Below are 26,882 nucleotides of genomic sequence, written 5' to 3' on the forward strand. Positions count from 1 at the left end.
CCATAGAGGGAGTGCAACAAAGATTTGTTCTGGGGGTGACAGGACTGTCTTATGTAAGGAGATTGGACAAACTGGCCTGTATTCTCCAGAGTTTTGAAGAATTAGATGTGATCTCATTGAAACCTATAAAATACTTAAAGGAATAGACAGGTAGAAGCAGGTAAGATATTTTCCTTGGTTGGGAGATCTGAAACCAGAGAGCACAACAGGGATGTCACTTAGGACTGAGATGAGGAGAAATTTCTTTACACAGAGGGTTGTGAATATTTGAAATCCTCTACCACATAGGGCTGTGGAAGTTCGGTCATCGTGTATGTTTAAAAGCAGAGGTTGAGAGATTTCTGATTAATAATCGCATAAAGGGTTATGGGGAAATAGAGTGTAAAAGGCATTGAAGTGACCAATCAGCCACGATTGTACTGAACGGCAGAGCAGGCTTGATGGGCTGAATGGTCTCCTCCTATGCCTCTGTTCCCTATGTGTGCCCTCAGGAGGGCAGCCACTGCGGCGCTGCCTCAGGGAGTGGCTGACCCACGCGTGTCTAGACAGCACAATCACACACAGACCTCAGTCCCCAGTCGCCTTTCCCAGTTTTATTTCAGTCCTGACGTTTCATCCCATCCAGGATTACAGCTAAAACGTAAAAGTTGTCTGGCCAATCGGCCTGCCAACCGTGAAAGCAGGCCAGCCACGTAAGATGGCGCTCAATTGGCCCCTTCATGGGCTGAGTGGCCTCTTGCATGTTGGTGAGGGCGCTCCAGCTCTCGCACATGCCCACTGATTGCGTGAGTGTGCAGTCACACCAGGACGTGTAACGATGCCTTCTCCCCCGATTTCATATACTCCTGGGTCGGACGTCCGTCCAGTCAACATTAAATGCTGGCCACAGGCGATGACTTCTATCACTACTTTAAAAACTCTGTACATCCAATTGTCTTGTGTAAATATTAGAGTGCCGAAAATGGTGAAGGTAAGAATTTTGGCCTTATTTGGTTGAAGAGGATTTAAGAGCCGACCCAATTTCACATCCTTTTTAACAGGTCAACAAGGCTGAGGCCAATGACGAAATGACTGAACTAAGAACTTCTGTTCAGAAAACATTTGTTGTTATTGAATTTAACTGCAAGGGAGAAGTTTGCCCGTTGAGAGTTCATTTCCTAATGCAAACATCACAGTCATGGTCTGTCGGAAGGTCATTGACCAGAAAAATTAATTCAATTTCCTTCTCCACAGAATGCTACCTGGCCTATTGAGTATTTCCAGCTATTCCTATTCTTATTTTAGCCGTGGGTTCAGTAGTTCTTAGTACAGAACTTATCATCAGTGCTAAAGTATGGCACTAAATAAGAAAATACCATTTAACCAATAGCTAGTAAAATTCCACTGCGGACATGCAATCACACAATATAATGCTCGAGGAGAACAAAGATATCACAATTAAGCTTGAGTTCTTCTTAAAGCTTCACAGAGACAAATTTTGCAAGAGAGTGCAGTAGCTCATAATTGCTTACCTGAAGAATCGGAGAGAACAGAGCCAAACGCGCTGATGACAATGTTTGCTTTTAAGCGAATAACTTGATCTTCATCTTCAATCCAATCCCCAACGTCATTCAGCTCTGTACGAACAAACTCAATTGCAGCAATGCGCTGACCTTTCAGAATAATTCTTCTTGGTGACATGTAAGGCAAAAACTCGCATCTTTCTTCCTTTGCTAGTTCCATCTAATAGATAATTACAAGAAACAACATTGTTAAGCTCAGGGCAACTCTGACCTTCGTGGCAATATTAGAGTCTGGTGTTGAACACATGCATCACATCAAATTCAGGACACCACGCACAATCTAATTTCACAGAAATGGTAATGTCTCTTACTCTGAACTACCATTCTTTTTCTTGTTTGATTCAGAGCAAAGCCAACAGTGCGGGTTCAATTTCTGTATCGGCTTAAGTTATTCATGAGGGCTCAACCTCCCCCCCTCACTGAGGTATGGTGAACCTCAGGTCATATCAACACTTCTCAGCTCTCCCCCTTAAAGGGGAGGGCAGCCATTGGTCATCCGGGACTACGGACACTTTACCTTACCATTCTCCACATTGTTGTTTGCCCTTCCAAGCAGTGAGGGCAGAATTTTCCGATGCTCGGAATGGAGGCCTGCTCCTTTCATGCAACCGATTGGCGTGACCGTTTTCCAGCACCATCCTGCTCAATAGCCATATTCTGGAAGACTGGTTTGAAGGCAGGACAGCTAACCACATGCAAGAGGTGGCTAATTTATTATGGCAATTACAATGAAGGCCCATTGATCAGAGGCTGACTCGAATTTTCCAGTCCCATCAGTCATAGACACCTCAGGAGCGTGGCAGTTGCCTGGAAGAGACCTCCAGATGGAATATTTAGAGGATGGGGTGGGGGAAACAGCATTTCAGAAAGACCTTGAGGCCCTTGTCCATCTACCTAGCCGCAGCTGTGGTCACAGGCCAACCAGTGCGTGGGGACCCCCTTTATAATGGTGGGACAACAACTGTGGCCATTTTGTTATCTCAAAACCTTTCTAAACTGCCTCAAAATAGAGGCAACCTCTTTCTCCCTTATCTGCAATGGCAGGCCTCAACTTCCATAATGGAGGGCCTCCCAATGGCCCACTACCTTGGGAGCCCACCCAACTGGATGTGAATTGGCCTCTAATTGGTCAATCCAGCCAAACGTCGATGTCAGGTGACTGTGCGGGGGTGGGGCTCATGTTTGACCCTGCTCTGAAGGTTCGTGGGAAAGATTCCGACTAGTTGTATGATGCCAACGTGGTTGATGCTCTGCAACAAAAACTCCCAATTTCGCCCTCTAGTGTCTGCATGAATACACTCCATCCAGCCCTTCCTGTAAAACCAGACTGACGCTTTCTTAAAAAAAAACTTTCAAAATGAAACATTTATAATTTTAAAGAAATTCACAGTTCAGGTATGAATAAACTCTCCTCTGCTTCTGAAAAGGTGTTGTAAATAGACAGATGGCTATACTATCTGGCTCAGATACTCCAAGATTAACTGTTTCCAGTCAGCGTGAATATCAGCGGAAAGCACAGAAAACATTCTTTCCGGATGTATCGCAGTTTGGTATGGCTCCTGCTCTGACCAACACTGCAAGAAACTACAAAGGCTTGTGAGCATAGCCCAGCCCATCACGCAAAACAGCCTCCCATCCATGGACTCCATCTACATTTCCCGCTGACTTGGAAAAGCAGCCAGTATAATCAATACCCCCACACACCCTGGACATATCTTCTTCCACCTTCTTCCGTCAGGAAAAAGATACAAAAGTCTGAGAATGCATACCAACTGACTCAAGAACACCTTCTTTTCTGCTGCCATCAGAATTTTGAATGGACCTACCATATATTAAGCTGATCCTTTTCTACACCTACTTATGACTGTAAAACTACATAAGAACATACATAAGAAATAGGAGCAGGAGTAGGCCATCTAGCCTTTCGAGCCTGCCCCGCCATTCAATAAGATCATGGCTGACCTGAAGTGGATCAGTTCCACTTTCCCGTTCTCTCCCCATATCCCTTAATTCCCTTGTCTATCAAAAACCTATCTACCTGTGACTTAAATATATTTAGCGAGGTAACCTCCACCACTTCAACGGGCAGAGAATTCCAGAGATTCACCACCCTATGAGTGAAGAAGTTCCTCCTCAACTCTGATCTAAACCACCCCCCCCCCCTTATCTTGAGGCTGTGCCCTCGAGTCCTGCTATCCTTTCTAAGCAGGAAGAATCTCTCTACCTCTACCCTATCCATCCCCTTCATTATCTTATACGTCTCTATAAGATCCCTCCTCATCCTTCTAAACTTCGAGTACAGACCCAGTCTATTTAGTCTCTCTTCATAGTCCAACTCCCTCATCTCTGGTATCAGCCTAGTGAACCTCCTCTGCACTCCCTCCAAGGCCAATATATCCTTCCGCAAGTGCGGCGACCAAAACTGCACACAGTACTCCAGCTGTGGCCTCACCAGTACACTGTACAGTTGCGGCAAGACCTCCCTACTTTTATATTCAATCCCCCTCGCTATAAAGGCCAACATTCCATTCGCCTTCCTGATCACCTGCCGACTGGGATTTTGCGACTCGTGCACTAGGACCCCCAGGTCCCTCTGCACTGTAGCATGCTGCAGCTTTTCACCTTTTAAATAATAATCCCTCCTACTATTATTTCTGCCCATGTGGATAACCTCACACTTGCTAACATTATATTCCATCTGCCAGGTCCTTGCCCACTCGCTCAGCCTATCCAGATCCCTCTGCCGACTTTCCACACCCTCCACACAATTTGCTTTTCCACTCATCTTGGTGTCATCAGCAAATTTGGTCACCCTACACTCAGCCCCCTCCTCCAGATCGTCTATATAAATGGTACATTCTGCACCCTCTCCTTTTCTTCTCAATGAACAGTAGGTTTTGTCTGTAGAGAGTGCAAGAAATGATACTTTTCACTGTACACCAATACATTGACAATAATGAATCAAATCAATTCAGTACTGATGAGATCTAGTCATGGTGGTGTGTGATAAACAGATTTTTGGTCATTTGAGTTAGTTATAGTTGAAAGAAGTCATCAATTCCAGGTTCAGACAAATAGTTTGAATCTGTGGCATGGTGGCACAGTGGTTAGCACTGTTGCCTCACAGCTCCAGGGACCCAAGTTGGATTTCTTACTCGGGTCACTGTCTGTATGGAGTTTGCATGCTCTCCCCCTGTCTGCGTGGGTTTTCTCCAGGTGCTCCGGTTTCTTCCCACAGTCCAAAGATGTGTGGGTTCGGCAGATTGGCTATGCTGAATTGCCCCTAGTGTCTCGGAACGTGTAGGTTAAAGGGATTAACGGAGTAAATATATGGGGTTGCAGGGATTGGGTCTAGATGGAATTGTGCAGACTCGATGGGCTGAATGGCCACCTTCTGCACTGTAGATTCCGTTCTGTGATTCTTTCACAAGGCATGATCACCAAAGCTGAGTTCTGCAGGCTGGCCATGGCATTTCAAACAGCGTAATCCTTCACTTCTGCCTCAGCCTTGCGATTTGTCTTCACAATCTTATCGCTTTACTTGGCCGTGACAGCATGAGGTAGTGTGATTCTCAATTTGTGATGGAGCATAGTTGTTGCAGTTTCTTCACCCATAGTGCAGCGAGGCGTAGACAGTAGTTATTTACACAGGAATTGCCTGCACTATTACTGCCAAGATAAAGTGTCCAACTGAGCAGTCTGAACACATTGCCTGATTGCTTTCATGAATCTCTGAGCCCCAGAGCTTGTGGCTGGCCATTATGGCGAAAACCACATTGCTGTGCAAATTGCTGCAATCCTGAACTCTGCAATGGGGATCCAATGCAACAGTGGCTCTCGCAGGAGGAAATCCGGTCACTGGAAATTGGGACAAGCTATCAACGGCTAAGCGCTGGGTTCCCTGATGGAAAGCATTCCCAAAGGCCAGCACCAACTTTTCCGTCATGGATTTATAAAGTAAAGCACGTATGGCGCACGGTGCTGTCCTGTGTGAATAGTTATTACCCAACAGACAGGAAATCTTTCATTAGACCCAATAGAGGTTTATAAAATGTTGAGAGGTATAGATAGAGTGGACTCTCGGAGGCTATTTCCCAGGGCTGAAATGGTCGCTACGAGACGACACAGGTTTAAGGTGCTGGGGAGTAGGTACAGAGGAGATGTCGGGGTAAATTTTTCACTCAGAGGGTGGTGAGTGAGTGGAATCGGCTGCCGTTGTTGGTGGTAGAGGTGAACTCGTTGGAGTCTTTTAAGAGACTTCTGGATGAGTACATGGGATTTAATGGAATTGAGGGTTATAGATAGGCCTGGTAGGTAGGGATATGATCAGCGCAACTTGTGGGCCGAAGGGCCTGATTGTGTTGTATTGTTCTATGTTCTATTAAATTCTTATACATAAATGACACTTCGTTCCTAAGAAAAGGGCTTTGATTTTGATCATCTCTTGTGGGTGAGAGAGATTACTTAATCCTGTATCCTCAATACAGTGGATGACACGATAGCACAGTGGTTAGAGCTGCTGCCTCTCAGCGCCAAAGACAGGGGTTCGATTCTGGCCTCGGTGGTCTATCTGTGTGGAGACTGCACATTCTGCCCATGACTGCATGGGTTTTCTCCAGGTGCTCCGATTCCCTCCCACACTCTAAAGATATGATGGTTAGGCAAGTTGGCCATGCTAAATTGCTCCTTAGTGTCAGGGGGACAAGCAGGGTAAATACATGGGGTTAAGGGAGTAGGACGTAGGCGGGAGTGTTGCTGGTGATGGGCCGAGTGGCTTCCTTTTGAAGTCTATGATTCTATATGCTGATCATAGGTTAACATTGCAAGGCAGAGAAGCTCCATTTAGTCCCATCTGGTGTGAAAACACCTCTCGTGCTCGCATTGTTCCTTACTACAATCCAGTCCAGTAACTAAGGAATCTCAGCTGTTGTTTTTTGCTCAGAAGGGCAAATTGCCCTTTTCCTAGCATTAGTTCACATCAAAGTTGCTTTCATTTCTTCCATCAGAAGATTATACCAGTGCTCCCAGAGACTTTTCTTCCCCGCCCCATCAAAACTAACCTTAAGTATTCACTGGGGATTCAATGAGAAAATAGAAATCTGAGCAGCTGAAAGAGAAAGCAAAGTGATCTTGTAAAGGAAGTAGATACAGCACCTCAAAGACTTTGGCTGAAACCCAGACAGAGAAAAATGATTTCTTCAAGAATAAAGGGAAAAAGAAAATGTGACAAGCTTAAAATAAGATTTGCTGCAGCCATGAAAGCTGAATGATTCAGTGAAGGAATATTATAGATATGCTTGTGCTTGACATATATAGGAAGGACCGACCAATTAGACTAAGTATTGGATTACACACTGACCTCAGTGCAATTAAAATGATCGTGTGGCACAGAACAATGGATATTCATGGGGTTCAATGATGTTTCCGCTTTAAAAAAAAATCTAACCATGATTTCTCCATGGCTACCAATTACAATAACAACAACAACCAGTAGCCGCACAATATTAATCCAAAGGAACCAAAGGAGAAAATGCTGGAAAATCTCAGCAGCTCTGGCAGCATCTGTAATGAGGGAAAAGAGCTGACGTTTCAAGTCCAGACAACTCTTTCTTAAAGCTAAGAGATATAGAAAACGGGTGCTTATCCTCACAGCTTACCCTCTGATTTCAGTTTGTCTGCCGTTTGGCCATTCACATCTTTTATTCTCTCCACGGGCTGCCATTAGCAGCCTTTCCTCTTGTTTTTGTGGTTGTGACTTATCTTTCATTCCCTCCCCCAACGATATAAATATCTCCCACTACCTATGCCTTTTTAGGTTTGACAAAGGGATTCAAAACATCAACTCTTTTCTCCCTTTACGGATGCTGCCAGACTTGCTGAGATTTTTCCAGCATTTTAGTTTCAGATTCCAGCAGTAATTTGCTTTTATTAATCCAGAGGAAATGAAAGCGAAAACGTTTGGGAGGCAAAGAGTTGGTTGTAGTCATTTTTACTCAGTGTCCGTTGGTTTGCTATCCTCTGCATCCTTGGCAAATGCAGACAGGACTAACGGACGCGATCACGATCGAGCAGCTGAGGTTTAACGCGATCACCTCAGTCATGATGAATTGTTTCCTTTAACTGGTATTTGTCAGAGTAAAGCGCTGTACAGTGTCACGCAATTCAAACCTCAAAAGCAACATCGTGACAGACAGCAAAAAGAAAGCCCTAAATTTCAGCTGCTGTGATCTCAGATTCTGCAATAAAATACCCAAGCAGCCTCTGATAAGGAAAGCTAAAATGGTGGCGATAACAGCAAGAAAAATATATACATGCCTTTGGCAGCTGGGAGACTCAGCCACAAATTTATTGGGAATCTCAGACATGCAAAGTTAATACTTATTCAGGATTTTTTTTTCAAATTCAACGATCAACTCTATTATGGAAAAGAGACCATAAGGGGAATTTTCCCACCTCGCTCGCCATGGGAACCGTAGCAGGCGGAGGGGTGGTAGGCCAGGCAAAGGTTTATTAACCACGGGTTGGATTTTCTGGTTGTGGGGTGAGCGTGGCTGGAAAATCCTACCCTTAAAGTGAATAAGAATGCAAACTCATTGCCTGGATCTTCTGAGGCGGGGCAATCATTGCCACCCTATCTACCTGCCATTGAAATCACTTGCAAACCCTATCCATCTTCAACCTCACCCACATGCCACCGCCATTTCTTCACCTACTCACTTACCTCAGCCACTCTACCCACTTGCTTCACCAACCACTCACTCATCCATCCACTCTCACATTCAGCCACTCATGGACATTCAGCCTGCACCTTAGCTAGTGCTATATAAAAAGGCATGTCTTCTTTTCCCCTTGACTCGATTCTGCTCTCCAGGTCACACTGAACTCCACATTTGTGGGAAAGTTGGAAGGACACCAAAGAAATGAGCAGCAGCGTCAAGTCAGGGGAATGTTCTCGCAGAGTGTCAATGATTGCCCCTTCTGGAAGATCTGACAGTGGTAAGTGTGTGAGGTGATAGGTATGTGAGGTGTTAGGTGGATTGTGTGGATGATGGATGTGGTGGTAGGTGGATAAGTGGATAGAGTGCTAATGGGCAAGAGAGTAAGGTGGGTGAGGTGGTAGGTGGGTGAGGTGGTGGTCAGGTCATGGGGGGGGTGGTCAGTGTGAGTAAGTGATGGCACCAATGTTCTGAGACGGTCCTAGGGATGGTTCTTGGGTAATAGATGGACATACTCTGGTATCAGCCTAACACTTGTTAATGAGTAATACTCCTAAACATATTATAAAGGTAGGCATATTGCCCCTAGGAATGGTGTTTTGACACAGTCTAACACATTACTGAATGATATCAATGTTACATTGTCATCTACATCATACTTTAGCCTATCCCATCTGTTAAACCTTTACACTACCCCCCCCCCCCCCCCCCCTCCACAGAACGCAACCCTCCTTCCACAACGTTATGTAACTACAGCCGGGAATTTCTGAGCCTGGCATGCAAGGATGTGGTGGGTCTGAAATCCATTTGGTCGGACTAGAAGATCCCAGTGGTGGGTGACGCCAGAAAGCCCACCCTTTATATGTGACTGTTCCTGTTGCATTTCTGTAACTTCCTTTTTGCAACTACAGATTTTGCTCAACTCCAACTCTTACTCTTCTCCTCCCCAGGTCCTGGGAGATTTAAACTCCCACAGTACTTTTGGCCCTTAGGAGAGACATCTTGGAAAGATGGAGGCTTTCTTCTGCCTCTGGTAGGGCACCATCTGCAGAATTGGCCAACACTTTAGCAGCATTTCTGGAAAGCAAAGTGTGGGTTGCAGGATAATGAAGACTCCTCAACAAAAGACTGAAGACCATCGACCTTTGGATCCCCTGGGACTGGAAAGGAAGAATTGAGGAACTTGGTGTTCATAAGAAGCACAGAGCGAAAGACTTTCAGAGGGGAATGATCTTTAACTCCAAGGAAGACTGTAATCGATGTATCATTCACTGCAGTGCTGAAGAGTGAAAATCCAAGGATCTAAGACTTCAAGTAAAATGAAGGGGAAAAAAATGGAGTGTGTTTCAGAACTATTTTCTTGTCTTCTACCTGGTTTAAAGTTGTTAGATTTGCAGAAACACTTAAAGTGCCTATTTTTGTCAAACCGAAAGCATTCTGCACCCATCGTTTGACAGTCCTGGCATCCAAGCTGGATTTTCACACCATATTTCAAAATGGCTGCCGGGATGAAATATCCTAATCTTTCGCCTGGTTTGATGGGCTTTCTAATGGATGGGGCCACAGCCTGTGGGCCACCCAGTCAATGGAGTCATGTGAAGCCTTGGATTCGTATCAAATTAGAGCCTGGCTTCTTTCTCTGAGTTTGGCCCCAGACCAAATTGATTCTCAGTTGAGCTTTGAACTAAAATACACATCAAGGGCTTTAAGAATGGTATCAAAGTCCATGGTGTATTCCCCCATCCTCTGTCTTAGAAGAAGATCATCTGTTACTGGATCTACAACATAAAGAAAGGAACTGACTTGAAGCTTTTGTTCTTTTTTGTGAAGGCCCAATGCTGCTCAATACTGAAGAAATTGGTGTTTCCATGACTCCCACTACTGGCCTCTCTGCAGTCCCTTGAGGAAATCACACGTGTGGAGCAGGGGCAAGGACTGCTCACCAGAGAAGGTCATCGTTATCTCGGTCCAGTATGCCTCTTCCTCCCTCAATCCGTTGTGAGCTGCTATCAAGGTGTTCTTCACTCTGTGGTTCCTTTGGTAACACCGTTTTTTTTTACATTTCTACCTCTACCGAGAATGGCCCTTCTATTGTGGACTCTAGGTATGATACTTGATTAATAAACAGATGTAGACATACTCTGGTGTATGCTTAACACTTGTTTATTAGTACTACATCTGAACCAGTCATAGAGCAAGCATGTTGCTCCTAGGCATGGTGTTCCAACCTCCTTTCTGCCCAACGCAAGAAGGTTCACCAGAATGTCGCCTGGTCTTGAGGGCGTTGACTATGAGGAGAGGTTGAATAAGGCTTGTTTTCACTGGAAAGACAGGGGCTGAGGGAAGACCTCGTAGAGGTCTACAAAATTATGAGAGGCATAGACAGGATGGACAGGCAAAGGCTTTTCCCACGGTGCAATTACAAGGAGGCACAGGTTCAAGGTAAGAGGGGGAAAGTTTAAAGGAGATGTATGGGGGAACATTTTCAGGTAGAAAATTGTGAGTGCCTGGAACATGCTGCCAGAAGAGGTGGTAGAAGAAGGCACATTAGCAATATTTAAAAGACATCTGGATGGGTTCATGATTAGGGAGGGAACAGAGGGATATGGACTGAGTAAGAGCAGAAGGAATTTTGTAATTTAGTTAGGGCATCATGATCGGCATGGATTTGGAGGGCCAAAAGGCCTATTCCTTTGCTGTACTTTTTTTTGCTCTTTGTTTTCTCTGTTCTTACGACTTACTGATGTCCATGAGATATCATCATCTACATACATCAGAACATTCCATCTGTGAACGCTTTATACTACAGTCAATTCTGTACTTACTCAGGAGTCAGAACTATATTTTTCTCTAACATTTCCTGGGTAACTGTCCAATTACATTCCCAAATCCCTGAGTTGGAGACATTAATGGAAGATCCCAGGAGCAGGAAAGTGGTCCATCGGAAAGTGAAACTTTCTGAGCATTTCCCATATCGGTCAGTGTGTCAGGACTTCCACAGGATCTCAACACACATCTCAAAGTCATACATCTAGCCTCCGGCAATGCAGGGACCGGAAGATTTTGGTCCCATTAAATTTTATAGAATTTTTATGACATCTTCTTCCTCTGCTGGCGAAACTTCTTTCCTTTCAGATGAACAGCCTTAGGAAGTTATGCATTTTGTTACTTGTTACTTTTGTGTCTGATAAAATTAGACATGACAAGAAGAGGTTTCATAGTCTTGTCAAGACTCTAATTTTATTACTTGTTACTTTAAATCTTATTCAGGGGGAGCACGAGGTATATGAAAAGATAGGAAATTGCAGCTCTGGGCAAATAGCTGTCAGATTAAAATAATAAAGCTAATTGTTTTATACACAGACCAATTGTTGAAAACACTCTACCTCAAGTCATTTGTCCCTGATCAATTCTTCATTGGCTTTGTTGAATGGATGTTTATAATATTTAAAATTGCTCATCCTCCAAAGGGAAAATTATTGTCACATTCAGATAAACGCTGGTGCTAAAAAATGGAATTATATTGTAGAGATCAATGGCTTCCCCTCAAATTGTTCTCCAATTTGATGGTTATCAAAAGTAGATATTTTTAACAAGTTATCAAATATGGAAGCAAATTAGTTCTGATACAATTAAATAAATTGGGTGGCACGGTGGCATAGCAGTGGTTAGCACTGCTGCCTCACAACGCCAGGGATCCGGGTTCAATTCCAGCCTTAGGTAACTGTTTTGTATAGAGTTTGCACTATTATCTGCATGGGTTTCTTCCAGGTGCTCCAGTTTCCTCCCACAGACCAAAGATGTGCGGGTTAGGGTGATTGGCCTAGTTCAATTGCCCCTCAGTGTCAGGGAGATTAGCAAGATAAATACATGGCGTTCCGGGGAAAGGGCCTGTGTGGGACTGCTGTCGGGGCAGGCCGGATGGGTTGAATGGCCTCATTCTGTGATTCCCATGAAACAAGTCTCTGCAAATAGTATAAGAGTGTTCTTTACCAAAAAGAAAAATTGAAGTGTCTAATATGTCAATGAGACACATGAGATTGGCATCTTGGAGTATGAAGTCCCTGATTGAGGTCATAATTGTCTACCCAATCATGGTGCCTCATCTGTATATAAAAATGGGAGTGTCAGGTTTACTGACACTTTGAATTCTGACCATGTACCTGGAGCACTCTAAGAGCGGAATAGAGTTTGTAAATAAACGGATTCAGGTGAAGGGACACCGGCCTCTGAGGAGTTATTTTCTAATGAATTTCCTGTCCCGTGCAAGTTACTGTTTTCTTTATAAAGCTCAGTTCCACACAATTCCCTTTCCAATACAACTTTCATTCACCTTCAGTAGTAACATACAGCTAATGTTCGTGACCCTCCTCCCTCTTCGAATGTTCATCCAACTGCAAGGTACAAGTGAAATCCAGTCCTCCGTTCCTGCTAATATCATGAGATCTGACAATGGGGCTTCTAAGCAAGGCACCAATTGACTCGTTCTATAATTATTTCTCCAAAAAGAGAAAGGCCTCATCGTGATGGCCTAAAGGGGAAGAAATGATTTATAACCCAAAAGTATTTTTCTTCTTTTGGTCTCGGTGCCAGTTGACCAAATATTGAAGATGTTACGAATTGGGTTGGCTGTGATTGTCAAGGACGATAGGATGCATCACGGCAGCAGATATGTGTTGTTAATAATATTGATTTTCCTCTACTTCAATGTTTCTAATAGTCTGAATGCCTAACGGTATATTGATTCAGCACTGTTGTTTCATTTCATATAATTCATGGGCAGAAAGAGAGAGAGAGATGGCACTAAAAGCATCCATGGAGATAATACATACATTTAATAAAAAATTAATCAGACTATGCTTGAAGAACCATGTCCAGTTTTGATCCTATTGTCACTGAAAGGAGTTCAAGGAACGAAAAGAACATTAGTAGGTCATAAATAAATGTACTATTAGGATGAGGCAAGGGTGCAGGAAAGGCTTAAGGTGAGCACACAGTCAGTGTTCATAACAAATTAAAATTAATGAATAATGAAAAAAATTTAACTTAGCTTATGTTTCATTAAAACCTACTTTTTGCACCTCTTGTAGATTTAGACTTTTGCTTTAAGTTTAAGTTTAGGTTTAAGTTTAGTGTCACAAGAATGCTTATATTAACGTTGCAATGAAGTTATTGCAAAAATCTCCTAGGCGCCACACTCCAGCGCCTGTTTGGGTACACTGAGGGAGAATGGCCAATGCACCTAACCAGTACATCTTTTGGACTGTGGGGCGAAACCGGAGCACCCAGAGGAAATCCGCGCAGACATTGGGAGAACATGCAGATTCCACACAGTGACCCAAGCCAGGAATTGAACCTGGGTGTCTGGCACTGCGAGGCAGCAGTGCTAACCACTGTGCCACCCGAATTTGGATATTTCTGACTGTAAAATTAAATTTAAGAATGCTGAAGTTTATGGCATTGACAAATAATTAAATATAAATTTAGCATGTTAATTCATTCATTTTTTGATTTGATTTATTATTGTCACACGTATTAGTATACAGTGAAAAGTATTGTTTCTTGCACGCTAAACAGACAAAGCATAGGGAAGGAAAGAAGAAAGTGCAGAATGTAGTGTTATAGTCATTGCTAGGGTGTGGAGAAAGGTCAGCTTAATCTTATCATTAAGGTAGCGACATTCGCCTATTTTTTACCTCATGAAAACTTCCTGTAATGCCCAATAAACGTTGGGAAGGGAATGGGGAACATTAAATCCGGAATACAGCTTTATACAAACAACAAGTAAATTGTCTAATGCTAAGCTTGAGATATTGAGTGACAGGACACACAACTTAATAGATTGAAACCTTGCAATCTATGCTCCATCTGGCAAGCCCAATTGTATTAAATCCTGCCTGTTAAAGCTTGTTGAATTTTACCTCCTCTGGGACAGCCCTGATATTGGTAAATCCTTTTCTAAAAACCACAAAAACACGGCGAGCTCCACAGCGTAATGCAGATGTAGCGCAGTCAAACGCAGTGTCTCCAGCACCGAGTATAAGAGCTGTGCCTTGTAATGATGGCAGACTAGACTGACAGGCACACATCCCTGAGAGAGAGAGAGAAAAAAAAACAGCATTTTCTTAGAAATATGCTATTTACACCAAGCATCACAAAGGCACAGGGAGGTATTTATAGCAATCCAAAATTACATAACAGAGGGTCGGGATGAGACATATTACTATCAAATTATTCTGTTTCATTGCAAGGCGTTTTCATTCCTGCTTAAAATGTATTCATATACATAATTTCACACCCAGCACCCTCAGTAAAGAGGCCCATTATTTCATCTTCCATGGATGACTGCAGGCTACATTGAATGATACAGATTTTGGCATCAGATATCACATACATTACACTGAGGCAATCAAAACTCTCAAAATCTAAATAAATCAGAAAAATACTATTAGTCTGTGATCATAATGTCTTTTTACTATGCGATCATGCATTTAGTTAGCCCTAATGTTTTGACGACAATGTTGTTACACCATTAACTGAGTTTTTTTTGGAATAGTTTCTTTATTAAGACTATACATCATTAAGATTAAGCATCATATATTTCCCTGCATATAAATAGATTTGTGGGAGTGTCTGACAAATCACAGGTTTTCTAGACTTTACAGGTTATAACTGTTGTCAATATAAAGTTTCCTTATTTGTGTCACAGGTAGACTTACTAACGCTGTAATGAAGTTACTGTGAAACCATCCCCCGTCGCCACACTCCAGTGCCCGTTCAGGTACACTGAGGGAGAATTTAGCACGGCCAATGCACCCAACCACCATGTCCTTCGGACTGTAGGAGGAAACCGGGGCACTAGGAGGAAGCCCACACAGACACGGGGAGAACGTGCAGACTCCGCACAGACAGTGACCCAAGCTGGGAATCAAACCCAGGTCCCTGGTGCTGTGAGGCAGCAATGCTAACCACTGTGCCACCGTGCCGTCCTATAAAATATAGAACTTTGTGCCATGAACACTTCTATTACAAAATAATACAATGGGGATAAAAAAGGATTGGTATACCACGCAAAGAGAATTCAAAATTGCTGATTACAAAATTACAAAACATCAGAGTTTTAACACATCATAAAGAATTGTTATTATTTTCCCTCAGGAAACCGTGCTCTCAGTTAATTTAGAGACAACTTATTTCATTCTTCTACAGTTATTTTAACAAAATTAATAGTGAGCAGACCACCCTGCAACAAAAGCAAATTATGCAGCAGTTAAATGAAAATTCTACCTGGTTTGCTGGCTCTTGCAACAAGAGGCAGGAAATCCTTGGATGTGTAGAAACCATGTTCCACCGTTAAGCCTTCAAAGATGTGATTTCTCTTTGGCTCTGGTAAACCTGTTGAAACACAGATCATCCTATTAAATGGAAATGCAGATCTGTATAGCCCTTTGCATTTTTAGAATGAACAGAATGGTTTCATAATCCTTCTTGCCTGCAGGTAAAGTACCAATAGCACAGCATTCGCCACAGACTATTTCCCTTGGTAAAAAACAGTTACTTTATATAAAAAGACCTTTGTATTTCTAAATTTGTGAAGCTGTAACACGTTAAAAATCGTCGCAAAAGAACACAGTCACTGCATGTGTGTGTGTTTAATGGCAGTTCTTTCTTGCAATTGCATGTAGCATGATATCTGTTCAAATGCCATCTATTTGATGTGAGAAACTGACTTAAAATCAGACAGCAGAGCCCTACGTTGAGGTCTCTAAAGCAATTATTTTACAAAAATGCTCAGCATCGTTAATATTTCACATCTTACAAAGGAATTATTTAAAATTGGCGCACGCACTTTGGAAACAAATTTGTGGAAAATTTTCAAGATGGAATTTATGAATCATTTTTCCAGGCTGGCAAGGTATCTTGAAGTGGCTATCTTTCTGAAGTTTAAAGTTTATTTATTGGTGTCATGAGTCGGCTTACATTAATACTACAATAAAATTACTGTGACAATCCCCTAGTTGCCACATCTGGTGCCTGTTTGGGTACAGTGAGGGAGAACTTAGCATGGCCAATGCACCTAACTAACACATCTTTTGCGCTGTGGGAGGAAACTGGAGCACCCGAAGGGAACTCACATAGATAGGGGGAGAACGTGCAAACTCCGCACTGTGATCCAAGCCAGGAATCAAACCTGGGATCCCTGGCACTGAGGTAGCAGTGCTAACCATTGTGCTGCCCCTCAAGGCATACACAGTGTCTGCATAGACACAAGTTCCATTCCTTGTCTAATGAATGTTTAATGATAAATAGACTTCAATGTTTTTACAGTACCCAAAAAAAGGTATAATATCTTAACCTAAGACTGTTAAAGATCAGCTTCACATCTCCCAGGGGATAGGCTTCCTAAGGAGCCAAGCACAAGCAGCAATACATCATTTGAATGGGTCTCAAGTTAAGGAAGGCAGTGGCATTGTCGCTGGACTAGTAATCCAGAGACACTGTTGAATTTAATAACAAAAGATCTGGAATTAAAGGTTTAATCATAGAATCCCTACAGTGCAGAAGGAGGCCATTCGTCCCATCGAGTCTGCACTGAGCACCATTCCGTCGAGTCTGCACCGAGCACTACGAGGCCCTAATCCTATAAGCCCATACTTACTTACAAATACTTGCCCTGCTAATCCCATGACACTAGGGTCAACTTAGCATGGCCAATCAACCTAACCCCCATATCTTTGACCATGAAACCATTGTCGATTGTCGTTAAAAACCCATTTAGTTCACTTGATGTCTTTTAGAAAAGGAAATCTGCCGTCCTTATCTGTCTGGCCTACAAGTGACTCCAGATCCATAGCAACGTGGTTGACTCTTAAAATGCCCTCAGGATTGGGCATTCATTCCACGAATGAATAAAAAGAAAATATTTTCCCTCCCTGCTGGGGTCAGGTTAGGATTTCATTCCAGAATTCCGGCAGGTCACACCATTGCATACACTCTCTTTTGCAATGCATTAAACATGATACAACCCAACCAAGCTCATGCATTTACAGGGAGCATTTTACTTCTGACTCTACATGACGTATGCCTAATGAGTACCTTCCCAGTAATCAGATTTGTTTGACTAATGTGGACTTCCAGTCATTGTGATGAACAAAGACAGATTGAGGTGGAATGGTTATTTTATTAAATGATAAAAGGGACTTTGTACTGATGGGCATCATTTGCAATTACTGGAAAAAACCTAATAACTCATGAGGGTTACAATCATGAATGGTATTTGCATTCACACAATTATGGCAAACTGAAATGTGCTTTACAAGTGTGGCCCTGGGCTTCCAGTTGCTTGATATTTCCATTCTCCAGCTTACTTTTACACTAACATTTCAGTCCTCTCTCTTGCAGTGTTCCAGTGAAGCTCAACCTAAGCCTGAGGGGCTACGCCTTGGACTGGACTTTCAGCTCTGGCCCAGTGATCTGCTTGCCGGAACAGTTCCCAGTTCCTGACTCCGCCTTGTATAGGCATCATGGATGCAACACAGTTTTTGAATGCAGTTGAGCTAATTTTGCCCAGGATTGGGTTTGGAGCTCAACTGCCAGCTGTGAAGGTGACCTGGAGGGGCAACATATAGAATAGAACATAGAACGCTACAGCACAAACAGGCCCTTTGGCCCACAAGTTGCGCCGATCATATCCCTACCTATCAGGCCTATCTATAACCCTCAATCCCATTAAATCCCATGTACTCATCCAGAAGTCTCTTAAAAAACCCCAACGAGTTCGCCTCCACCACCACTGATGACAGCCGATTCCACTCATTCACCACCCTCTGAGTGAAAAACTTACACCTGACATCTCCTCTGTAATAGGAGGGCGCTTCAAAAAACGGTGAAAATACTGCATAGGAAGCCGGCTGGGGTTGAGTCAGAACTGAAAGGGGTAGAGGGGCATCAGCAACCATGAGCTTTACAGATGCTTCCCCAGGAGTCCTCACTGCCTAGGGGGCCCTCACCAAGGCTGGGGTTTACAGAAGGGCAGTTTTGCGCCTGCCCTCCAGCAGAAAACCATCCCCTATCCCACTCATCTACCCCGGCGATGAAAAGGGCCTGGTTGGAGGTCAGCAGCTGTGGAGTGAGCGGAGGATATGGCTCCCATTTATGAATGGCCTCCTAAGATATGGGAAGGTGATATGGGAAGCGAGCTACATGCACACAAGCTCAGCAGACTGCACGCCTAGAATGCCTCCTAACATTGTCAGAGTGAATGCCCAATTCTGTAACTGAAATATCAGTCTGAAGATAAGGATGTCATAGTGTGTGTGTGTGTGTGTGTGTGTGTGTGTGTGTGTGTCTCTCCAAAGCCCAGAACCTTTGCCCACATGAACATGGCCAAAATGATCTTCCATCCTCCAAGGGGTCTGCCCACAGCTAACTCTGCCTCACACTCCTCCTCCTGCTGACTTGTGATGTACTGCTTGCCCTCCCCATTCTGTGCCAAAGGCGAGTATCTCTGCACTGGCAGATGGTACAAAGGTGTGAACTGACAATGCCCATTCTGTAGGGTTTTGCCCATTGAGGAGGCTGTCCATGTCTGTACTGTTCTACTCTGTGGATCGCTGGCCACTGGCCCTTTAGGGACACAACCAAGCCCAGAGATGATCATGGTGGATGAGCTGCAATACACAATGGGCAGAAACCTCCTTCACGTCCTTCACCTGAGTGTCAAGTGGACATCTTGTTTCCCTGGCCTTCCTCAGCCCAGGAGGGTGCCTCTGCTGAAGCTTTTCCTCGCTACTCTGGGCAGCACGGTGGCACAGTGGTTAGCACTGCTGCCTCACAGCACCAGGGACCCGGATTCGATTCCCGGCTTGGGTGACTGTACGGAGTCTGCACGTTCTTCCTGTGTCTGCATGGGTTTTCCTCCAGCTGCTCTGGTTTCCTCCCACAGTCCGAAAGATATGCTGGTTAGGTGCATTGGCCGTGCTAAATTCACCCTCAGCGTACCCAAACAGGCATTGGAGTGTGGCGACTAGGGGAATTTCACAGTAGCTTCATCACACTGCTACATTAACATATAATAGCAGTGTTAATGTAAGCCTGCTTGTAACTAATGAATAAACTTTTAACTTCAATGTCAAAATAAATGTTCTCAGTTCCAGTCTGTGCTGTCAGTAGTTTATGCAGCAGGCTACAATGATATATTCTTTTTCTCTGTTTGTCTCTAAATTGTCCTGTTCAGATGAATGCCAATAATCCAGTGGCTGTAATCAAAGAGGGGCAAAAAGATCTTGCAATATCTTCAGGAACATTCCTCCCTCAAATCAGCCCAGATCAACTGGTTGTTAGTCATGTCGCTGTTGCAAAACGGTTGCATTTGCCCATCAACTGAGTGAAGTATTGTGGGACACTTTAATTATTTCATCATTCCTGTAAACATGAGTATTTATTTTCTCATGCTGAGCATATCAAACCTTACAGCAAAAATAAAAGTTGAATAATTAATAAACCCTCTGCGCTTGTTTAAAACATAGTCACAATGTGACACAGCAGATTGGAGTGCTGCAGATATCTTTTTAATCTCCCTCTACCATAAGCTTTCTTGTCAAGTGATACTTCATAATTGCTGTTCCACTGCCACTGGTCAATTGAAGGCAAGCTTCGCAGATTCTACTTTGTATCACTATAACCTCTAGACGTGAAAAATAATCACAATCACTTTGTTTGATGCACTGTCAGTCCACTTTGACGAAATGGTCAGGGCTAAAATTTCTACTTCAACATTTAGCTTCAGATTTAGCGTTCAAGATTAGACAATCACAATGACTATTTAAAGCCAAACCTCAAAATCTAATATTGACAGCTAGTACTGAAGAAGTAGGAAACTTCCGTACGTGCCTACTGCAACACTAAGGAAATGGATGCATAAAACCATCAAGAATGAAATCTAGCCAACTCTGCAGTGCAGGCTTCCAAAACAACATGGGAAATTGGAAACATGATCCACTATTACACCTACAGTAATTGATCTGAACAAGTACAAACCCATGCTTTACATAGAATCACTTAGTTTGTGCACTTTATGGAGATGATTGATCAGTCCTACATTAGTTAAGCATACTTTACTTTGTGCCCACTGGTAATCATGCCAGAAGACCAGGCTAGATTAGGTACATGACAAAAATATGTACAACATTGTTGAGGTAAAACCAAGCCACACCCCGTCTTTACAGCATTATCTGCCATATTTTGATAACTTTAAATCTCCCAAAGCTACTTTGAGAAGCTTCAGAGAGCAGCTAAGTGTTTAAGGTTAAGTGGGTGGGGGGGTAAGGTTGGTGGTGCAGGAGGTCAGAAGTTTGGGGTGGGTGTAATCAGGTGGTCAGGAAGAAGGGCTTGTAGACAGGATGTCAGGAGGGTAGTCCAAACTTCCCAGGTAATTCCCACACAGTCAGTGCATCTGGTGTTCTAAGGGGTCCCCAGTGCTTCTCAGGGCCCACATCCAGAGTACAACCATCCAGAGATCACAAATTCTGAGATTTTTGGTAAGGTAAGGCCTTGGCGAGAAGATGAAAATGTAGACAGGAATATTGAAGTCACTCTAACTAACCAGGACAGAAAAGGACAAGGGAACTGAAATTTTTTTTTATATTCATTCGTGGGACATGGGCATCACTGGCTGGGCTCGCATTTATTGCCCATCCCTAGTTGCCCTTGAGAAGGTGAAGGTGAGCTGCCTTCTTGAATCGCAGCAGGCCATGTTCTGTGGGTTGACCCACAATGCCACTGGGGAGGGAATTCCAGGATTTTGACCCAGTGACTGCAAAAGAACAGTGATATATTTCCAAATCAGGATATTGAGTGGCTTGGAAGGGAACTTGCAGGTGGCAATGTTCCCATTTATCTGCTGCCCTTGTCCTTCTAGATGGCAGTGGTCACGGGTTGTGGGTTTGGAAGGTGCTGTCTAAGGATCTTTGGTGAATTACTGCAGTGCATCTTCTAGATGGTACCCACTGCTGCTACTGAGTGTCGGTGGTGGAGGGAGTGGACGTTTGTAGATGTGATGCCAATCAAGTGGGCTGTTTTGTCCTGGATGGTGTCATTGGAGTTGTACCCACACAGGCAAGTGGGGAGTATTCCATCACACTCCTGACTTGTACCTTGCTGTGAGTGCCCGGAGGAAATCCACACAGACACAGGGAGAATGTGCAAACTCCACACAGACAGTGACCCAAGCGAGAATTGAACCCGGGTCCCTGGCGCTGTGAAGCAGCAGTGCTAACCACTGTGCTGCCCCTTCTCAAGGCAACTAGGGATGGGCAATAAATGCTGGCTAGCTAACCCCGCCCATATCTCATGAATGAATAAAAAGAAAAGTCGGAATGAGGCCCCTGATATCCTAACAAGATTCTGTCCCCGGTATTAAACTGGCCATTCAATTTTATTGCCTTACTACGCTAAAAATCTACATAACACTAAATTAAATTTGAAACAGTTTCAGGCATGGGTCTGTAATGCATAGCTCAGACCAAAACCAATTAATGCATTTTTTTTAGACAGCAGTTCTTTCAGCAAGGGTGGTAATTAGAAGTCTTTTCTCTGCAGCAGTTATTTGACCTGTGATAAAGCAACCGATCACAGCTCCATTCATTACTTCTACGTGATGGGTTTGCCCTACTCCCACAAGCATAAATCCCTCTTCCCAGGTGTAACGATAACCTGTTCCATCTGGCTCTTGCAGTCAGCCCGGTCCCTGACTCTGTCCCTCTAAAATCATGCAACAGTCTAGTTCACAACACCACCTCCCAGAAAACTCTAACCTCCACAATCAATAATATTTGTAACCTGTAAACGCACAGTTGAGTGGAACACAAGCCATGCCCTCTCCTCGTTAACCAGATTGAGCTCTGATAGTACAATGTACTCCCCTGTGTCTGGTATGATCAATTTTAATTTCCTGATCAGGAATGAAACAACACAGGCCGTCAGTCCTGGGCTCACTTCTAAAGGGCGTTATAGATTTCTGTGTCTGCAGCGAGAATGGAAAGATTAATTCATTCAGTAATTCAAGGAAAGAATGCATTTAAACTATCATTTCTTCTCCTTATGCTCAATGCATTTTGGACCACTTTTATTGATGGCCCAAGTTGTAAAATTAACATTTATTGGGCAACGTGGCTTTCTTTTTGGTGAAGTATCAGCCACGATTGAAATGTAAGATGGAATGCAGTGTTCTTTTCTCAATTTCACGTTACAAAATAATCAATTCAAATAGTTTCTGTCCTATGTATAAAAGAAAAAAACAGGCTAGTTCATTGGGAAGTACCTCCGTAGGTTGCGGGTTTTAATTAAGGCACTCTCTTTTGTTTCAATTTGCTGGCTGTTCATTTTGCAAAACAAATGCATTTCTGTTTTCCAAAGACCATCCATAAATTCTACCAGTGAAGTAAACATTTTTCCTTTAATAGCTTCCCGGAATAAACTGAACATTTCAAACATGCATACGTTTATAAATTATAGTTATGTCTGGAAACAGAAATAAAGAGAGCCTGCGTACAACTAATCAGATTCCAGAATACAATTTGATAAAACTTAGCAGAACAGCTGGCTATGCATTTCTCCCTACATCAAGATAGATTTTGTACCAAAACAGTAGTCATCAATCATTACCTCATTACTGGAGTGTCGTTTGGACTCAGTCTAAATATATTTTGGCTTATTGCCATTCTATAATGCTCAATGAAACATCCTTAAGGCTCACTACGAGATCAGCTAATGTTACACACATACAATGCATCATTAAAAGAGCTTTAATGGTACCATAGCTTAATAAATAGTGCTGGTTAAGCAAGTTTAACGTTGTTGCCATCGTCATGTGGTACAGTTATGTAGTATTTTCAGCCTTATCCTGATAATAAGAAACATCTGTGGAAGGAAGTTATTTTATGGGTCCCATAAATAGTGACATTATTGCATTCTGAAGAGGAAAAAAAAAGACCTAAAGCTTGAATTGCTAGCTGTTTGCAAATTTACCATAAATTCCAGCCTATTAGCCGACTTTTGAAACCTTGAAGTTTCTCTGCAAAAATGGCAGACAGCGAGAGTCAAAGTGAACAGCCAGGGTGAGTGTGGGTGGTTTCTGCTTTGCAATGTCTCCACGCCACAGGTTATCCCACAGGAGAGGCGGCTTGCCATTTCATTGCCAGTGGGATCTTCCAGTCCTGCTGAATTCAATGGTAATTTTGCTGGCTTGTCCATCCCTCTGCTGGAAAACCTGCGCCAGCGGGGGTGGGCGTGGTCGACCTCGGCATGATCGCAAAGATCCCACTGGCCAGAAGGGCTGCAAAATCCTGCCCAAAGAGAGGATATATCTTAAGCTCCCATGCATGTTTGCAACACAGCCTCATTAACCTTTTGCGCTCAGTTATAAGACACCAATAAGTAAAATATGGCGGATGAAAAACTGAGGTTGACTACAAATGCGAGTGTGGCATCTCACAGCTGAGATGGGAGATGAGAGAAGGGAGAAGGGAGAGGGGAGAAGGGAGAAGGGAGGGGGAGAGAGGAGGAGGGAAAAGGGAGGGAGACGGGAAGGGGAAAGTGGGAGAGGAGAGAGGGGAGGCGCATGCCAACTTGTATATTGAGTACATTCAAAGTAATGAGTTTTGGGACTGGAATAAAAGTGCTGTCAAATATACTGGATTGACTTATATGCCGCAATTTATGGTAAACAGCTACAGAAACCTGGGGAATGCATGCCCATCTTGAGTCAACATAAAAACATTCTAAATTTAACTTAATTTTTTTTGATCCATTCGTGGGACATGGGAGTCGCTGGCTGGCCAGCATTTATTACCCATTCCTAGTTGCTCTTGGAGGGCAACTGAGAGTCAATCATGTTGCTGTGGCCCTGGATTCACAGGTAGATCAGACCAAGTGAGGGCGGCAGATTTCCTTCCCTAAAAGACATCAGTAATTCATAATTTCTCTAATAAAATTTATCATAATAGGGAAATGGAATGTTTTCTGCAAAGTTTACATTAGCCCTTGTTTTGCATTATGAATTTTGCACGATGAAACAGTGAAACTATTTTGATGAAATATTAGACAACTACTCCTGGAGTCTTCACGTGCCTAGAAATCCAAACACTGCTGGCCAAGTCGCCCTGCTTACCACAGGCTTTGCTACATGGGTCGCTTGGCAATAAGCTTGACACTGAAAACCATTTAAGGACATGACGTTGTGGTCCCTGCTTACCAAACATGGCAGAGACAGTTAGGGCTGATAATGCACATGCAACGGAACCTTCAACATGCTGATAGGTATTCATTACTGCCAAATAATATCTCTGCTACTGACGTTTTTATTTGACAAGTGTGTTTTTCAAGCATTGCTATTTGCAACCGGCAAAGTAAGAATGAAGGTAACCACATGGTCATAGAATTCGTCATTCGGCCTATCAAATCTGCACCAAAAGAGTATCTTACTCAGGACAAGACCCCCCCTCAACCCCGCTGGCCTTATCCTCATAACATCACACATTTACCCCACTAATGCTCCTAACCTACATCTCTTCAGACACTAAGGGACAATTTATCATGTCCAATCCACCTAACCTGCACAACTCTAAACTGAGGGATGAAACCAGAGCACCCGGAGCAAACCCACGGGAATAACAGGACAAAGTATTGACCATACGCAAGCAGCCCACGCTTGCAAAACTCAAAAACATAGGTTCCAACATTAGATGTGATCAGACAGCACTTGCTAATCAATCCTGACTGTGATAAGAATTACGCTGACAACCAATTTAAGATGTCAATTGGGCTTGTAGTTGGGTTCACTTACGTGTCTTAGAAGCTACTTATAGTCACTTGCGTGGTCCTGTCCTTTCCAAACAGCGTGGAACCATTCCACTGTGTCTTTTTCAACTAAACAAAGAGTTGGGGAATTGGCATTCCCTGATTAATTCACCATGGTGATGCCGTGACCAATCAAAACTGACCTGCTTGGTTTGAATTTAAATAAATATTTAGCCGTTTACCCTGGTGTATTCTCCATGGCAACACCTCTACCAATCAGAGTCCACTTGCCAATCAATCCATACACTCTTCTCATGCAATATAACTTGTTGTTCTCTTTAGAATAGGTAATTTTGTGAATTGGCCTGTTGAGTGCAAGACAAAAATCTTTGACAGCATGCATCTTTTTTCACCAATACTTAAGTTCCCTACCACCAAACAACTACATGTATATAACTTGCACACACAATTTTATGTAGGATGGGTACCCTTTGAGAAAATGTTTTTAAAATTAAGCAAGGCCAATTATAAGGGCATGAAAGTTGAGCTGGCTGAAGAGAATTGACAAATTAGGTTCAGGGATAGGTGCAGTGGAAAATATTTAAGGGGATATTACAGAATAACAGAATAGATACATTCCAATGACTGGGAAGAAGTCCAAAGGGCAGACCCATCATTCAGGATTAACTGGAAAGATTAAAGATTTGATTTGATTCATTGTTGTCACATGTATTGCAATAGTGAAAAGTATTGTTTCTTGTGCACTATGCAGCCAAAACATACTGTTCATAGAGTACATAGGTGAGAAGGAAAGGATAGGGTGCAGAATATAATGTCACAGTCATAGCTAGGGTGTAGAGAAAGATCAGCTTAATTTATGATAGGACCATTCAAAAGTCTGACGGCAGCAGGGAAGAAACTGTTCTTGCGTCTGTTGGTGCGTAACCTGAGACTTTTATATTTTTTTCTGGAAGGGAGAAGGTGGAGGAGAGAATGTCCAAGGTGCATGGGGTCCTTGAATATGCTGGCTGCTTTCCCGAGGCAGCAGGAAGTGTGGAGAGAGCCAATGGATGGGTGACTGGTAGTATCAAACTTAAAGAAAAGGCACATCATTGTGCAAGGACAGAGGGCAGGTCAGATGATTGGACAGACTATAAGGAATAAACAAGGAAGACTGAGCGATTAATAAGGAGGGAAAATTTAGAGAGAAAGCTAGCCAGAAATATAAAAATTGGTAAGAGATTTTAGAATTTGTTTTGAAAAAAGAGCTTACAAAATGAGCACTGGCCCTATAGAGAACGGCCCAGCTGCCGAAGATACATTTAAATTTAAAAGTTTGGAGGGCACCCCAAAATGGAAGAGCCAGTCCTCTCTCTTAACTGCAGGCTGGTGTCTCAGTATTATTGAGAGAGATCATCCGCTGTGCTTGCGAGCCTGCCCTCTGACCACCAAACTGGACAATTCAGAGAAAATCACTGATTGTTTCTTAGAGAATGGGGGTCTGACCTTCACTCTGATTCCAGGATCACAATGCAAAGGGTAACATCCTGTCCTCAGTCTACTGAGTAGGTCTTGAACCTACAATCTTCTGGCTCAGAGACGAGAGAGTTAGCAACAGAGCCTGTTGCCTGACAGTCTGAGTGCGATCATCCATAACATATTAATTGGATGCGTAATTAATAAATCGCTTTCTTGCTCTGCACTTAGCTTTATATTTCAGTGAAGACATTTGAGTATTGTGACAGGTTAATAAATCATTCAATTAGTGTAATTATTAATCGATAATTAATGGCAATAACCATAAGAC

General features: G+C 43.1%; 1 protein-coding gene across 1 annotated transcript in view; it reads right to left on the bottom strand.

Moving 5' to 3' along the window:
- The window catches only part of LOC145347633 (dihydropyrimidine dehydrogenase [NADP(+)]-like), a 710,299-nt gene that overhangs the window by 351,272 nt on the left and 332,145 nt on the right, over positions 1–26,882 (bottom strand). The window contains exons 9-11 of the mRNA XM_080195279.1: positions 15,566–15,673; positions 14,200–14,369; positions 1,512–1,722 (exon numbers count right to left, since the gene is read on the bottom strand). Coding sequence (XP_080051405.1) covers positions 1,512–1,722; positions 14,200–14,369; positions 15,566–15,673 — 489 coding nt within the window. The remainder of the gene's footprint in view (positions 1–1,511; positions 1,723–14,199; positions 14,370–15,565; positions 15,674–26,882) is intronic.

Source organism: Carcharhinus amblyrhynchos, chromosome 9 (assembly GCF_965287045.1).
Source record: "Carcharhinus amblyrhynchos chromosome 9, sCarAmb.v2.hapA, whole genome shotgun sequence".
In the NCBI taxonomy this organism is placed as follows: Eukaryota; Metazoa; Chordata; class Chondrichthyes; order Carcharhiniformes; family Carcharhinidae; genus Carcharhinus; species Carcharhinus amblyrhynchos.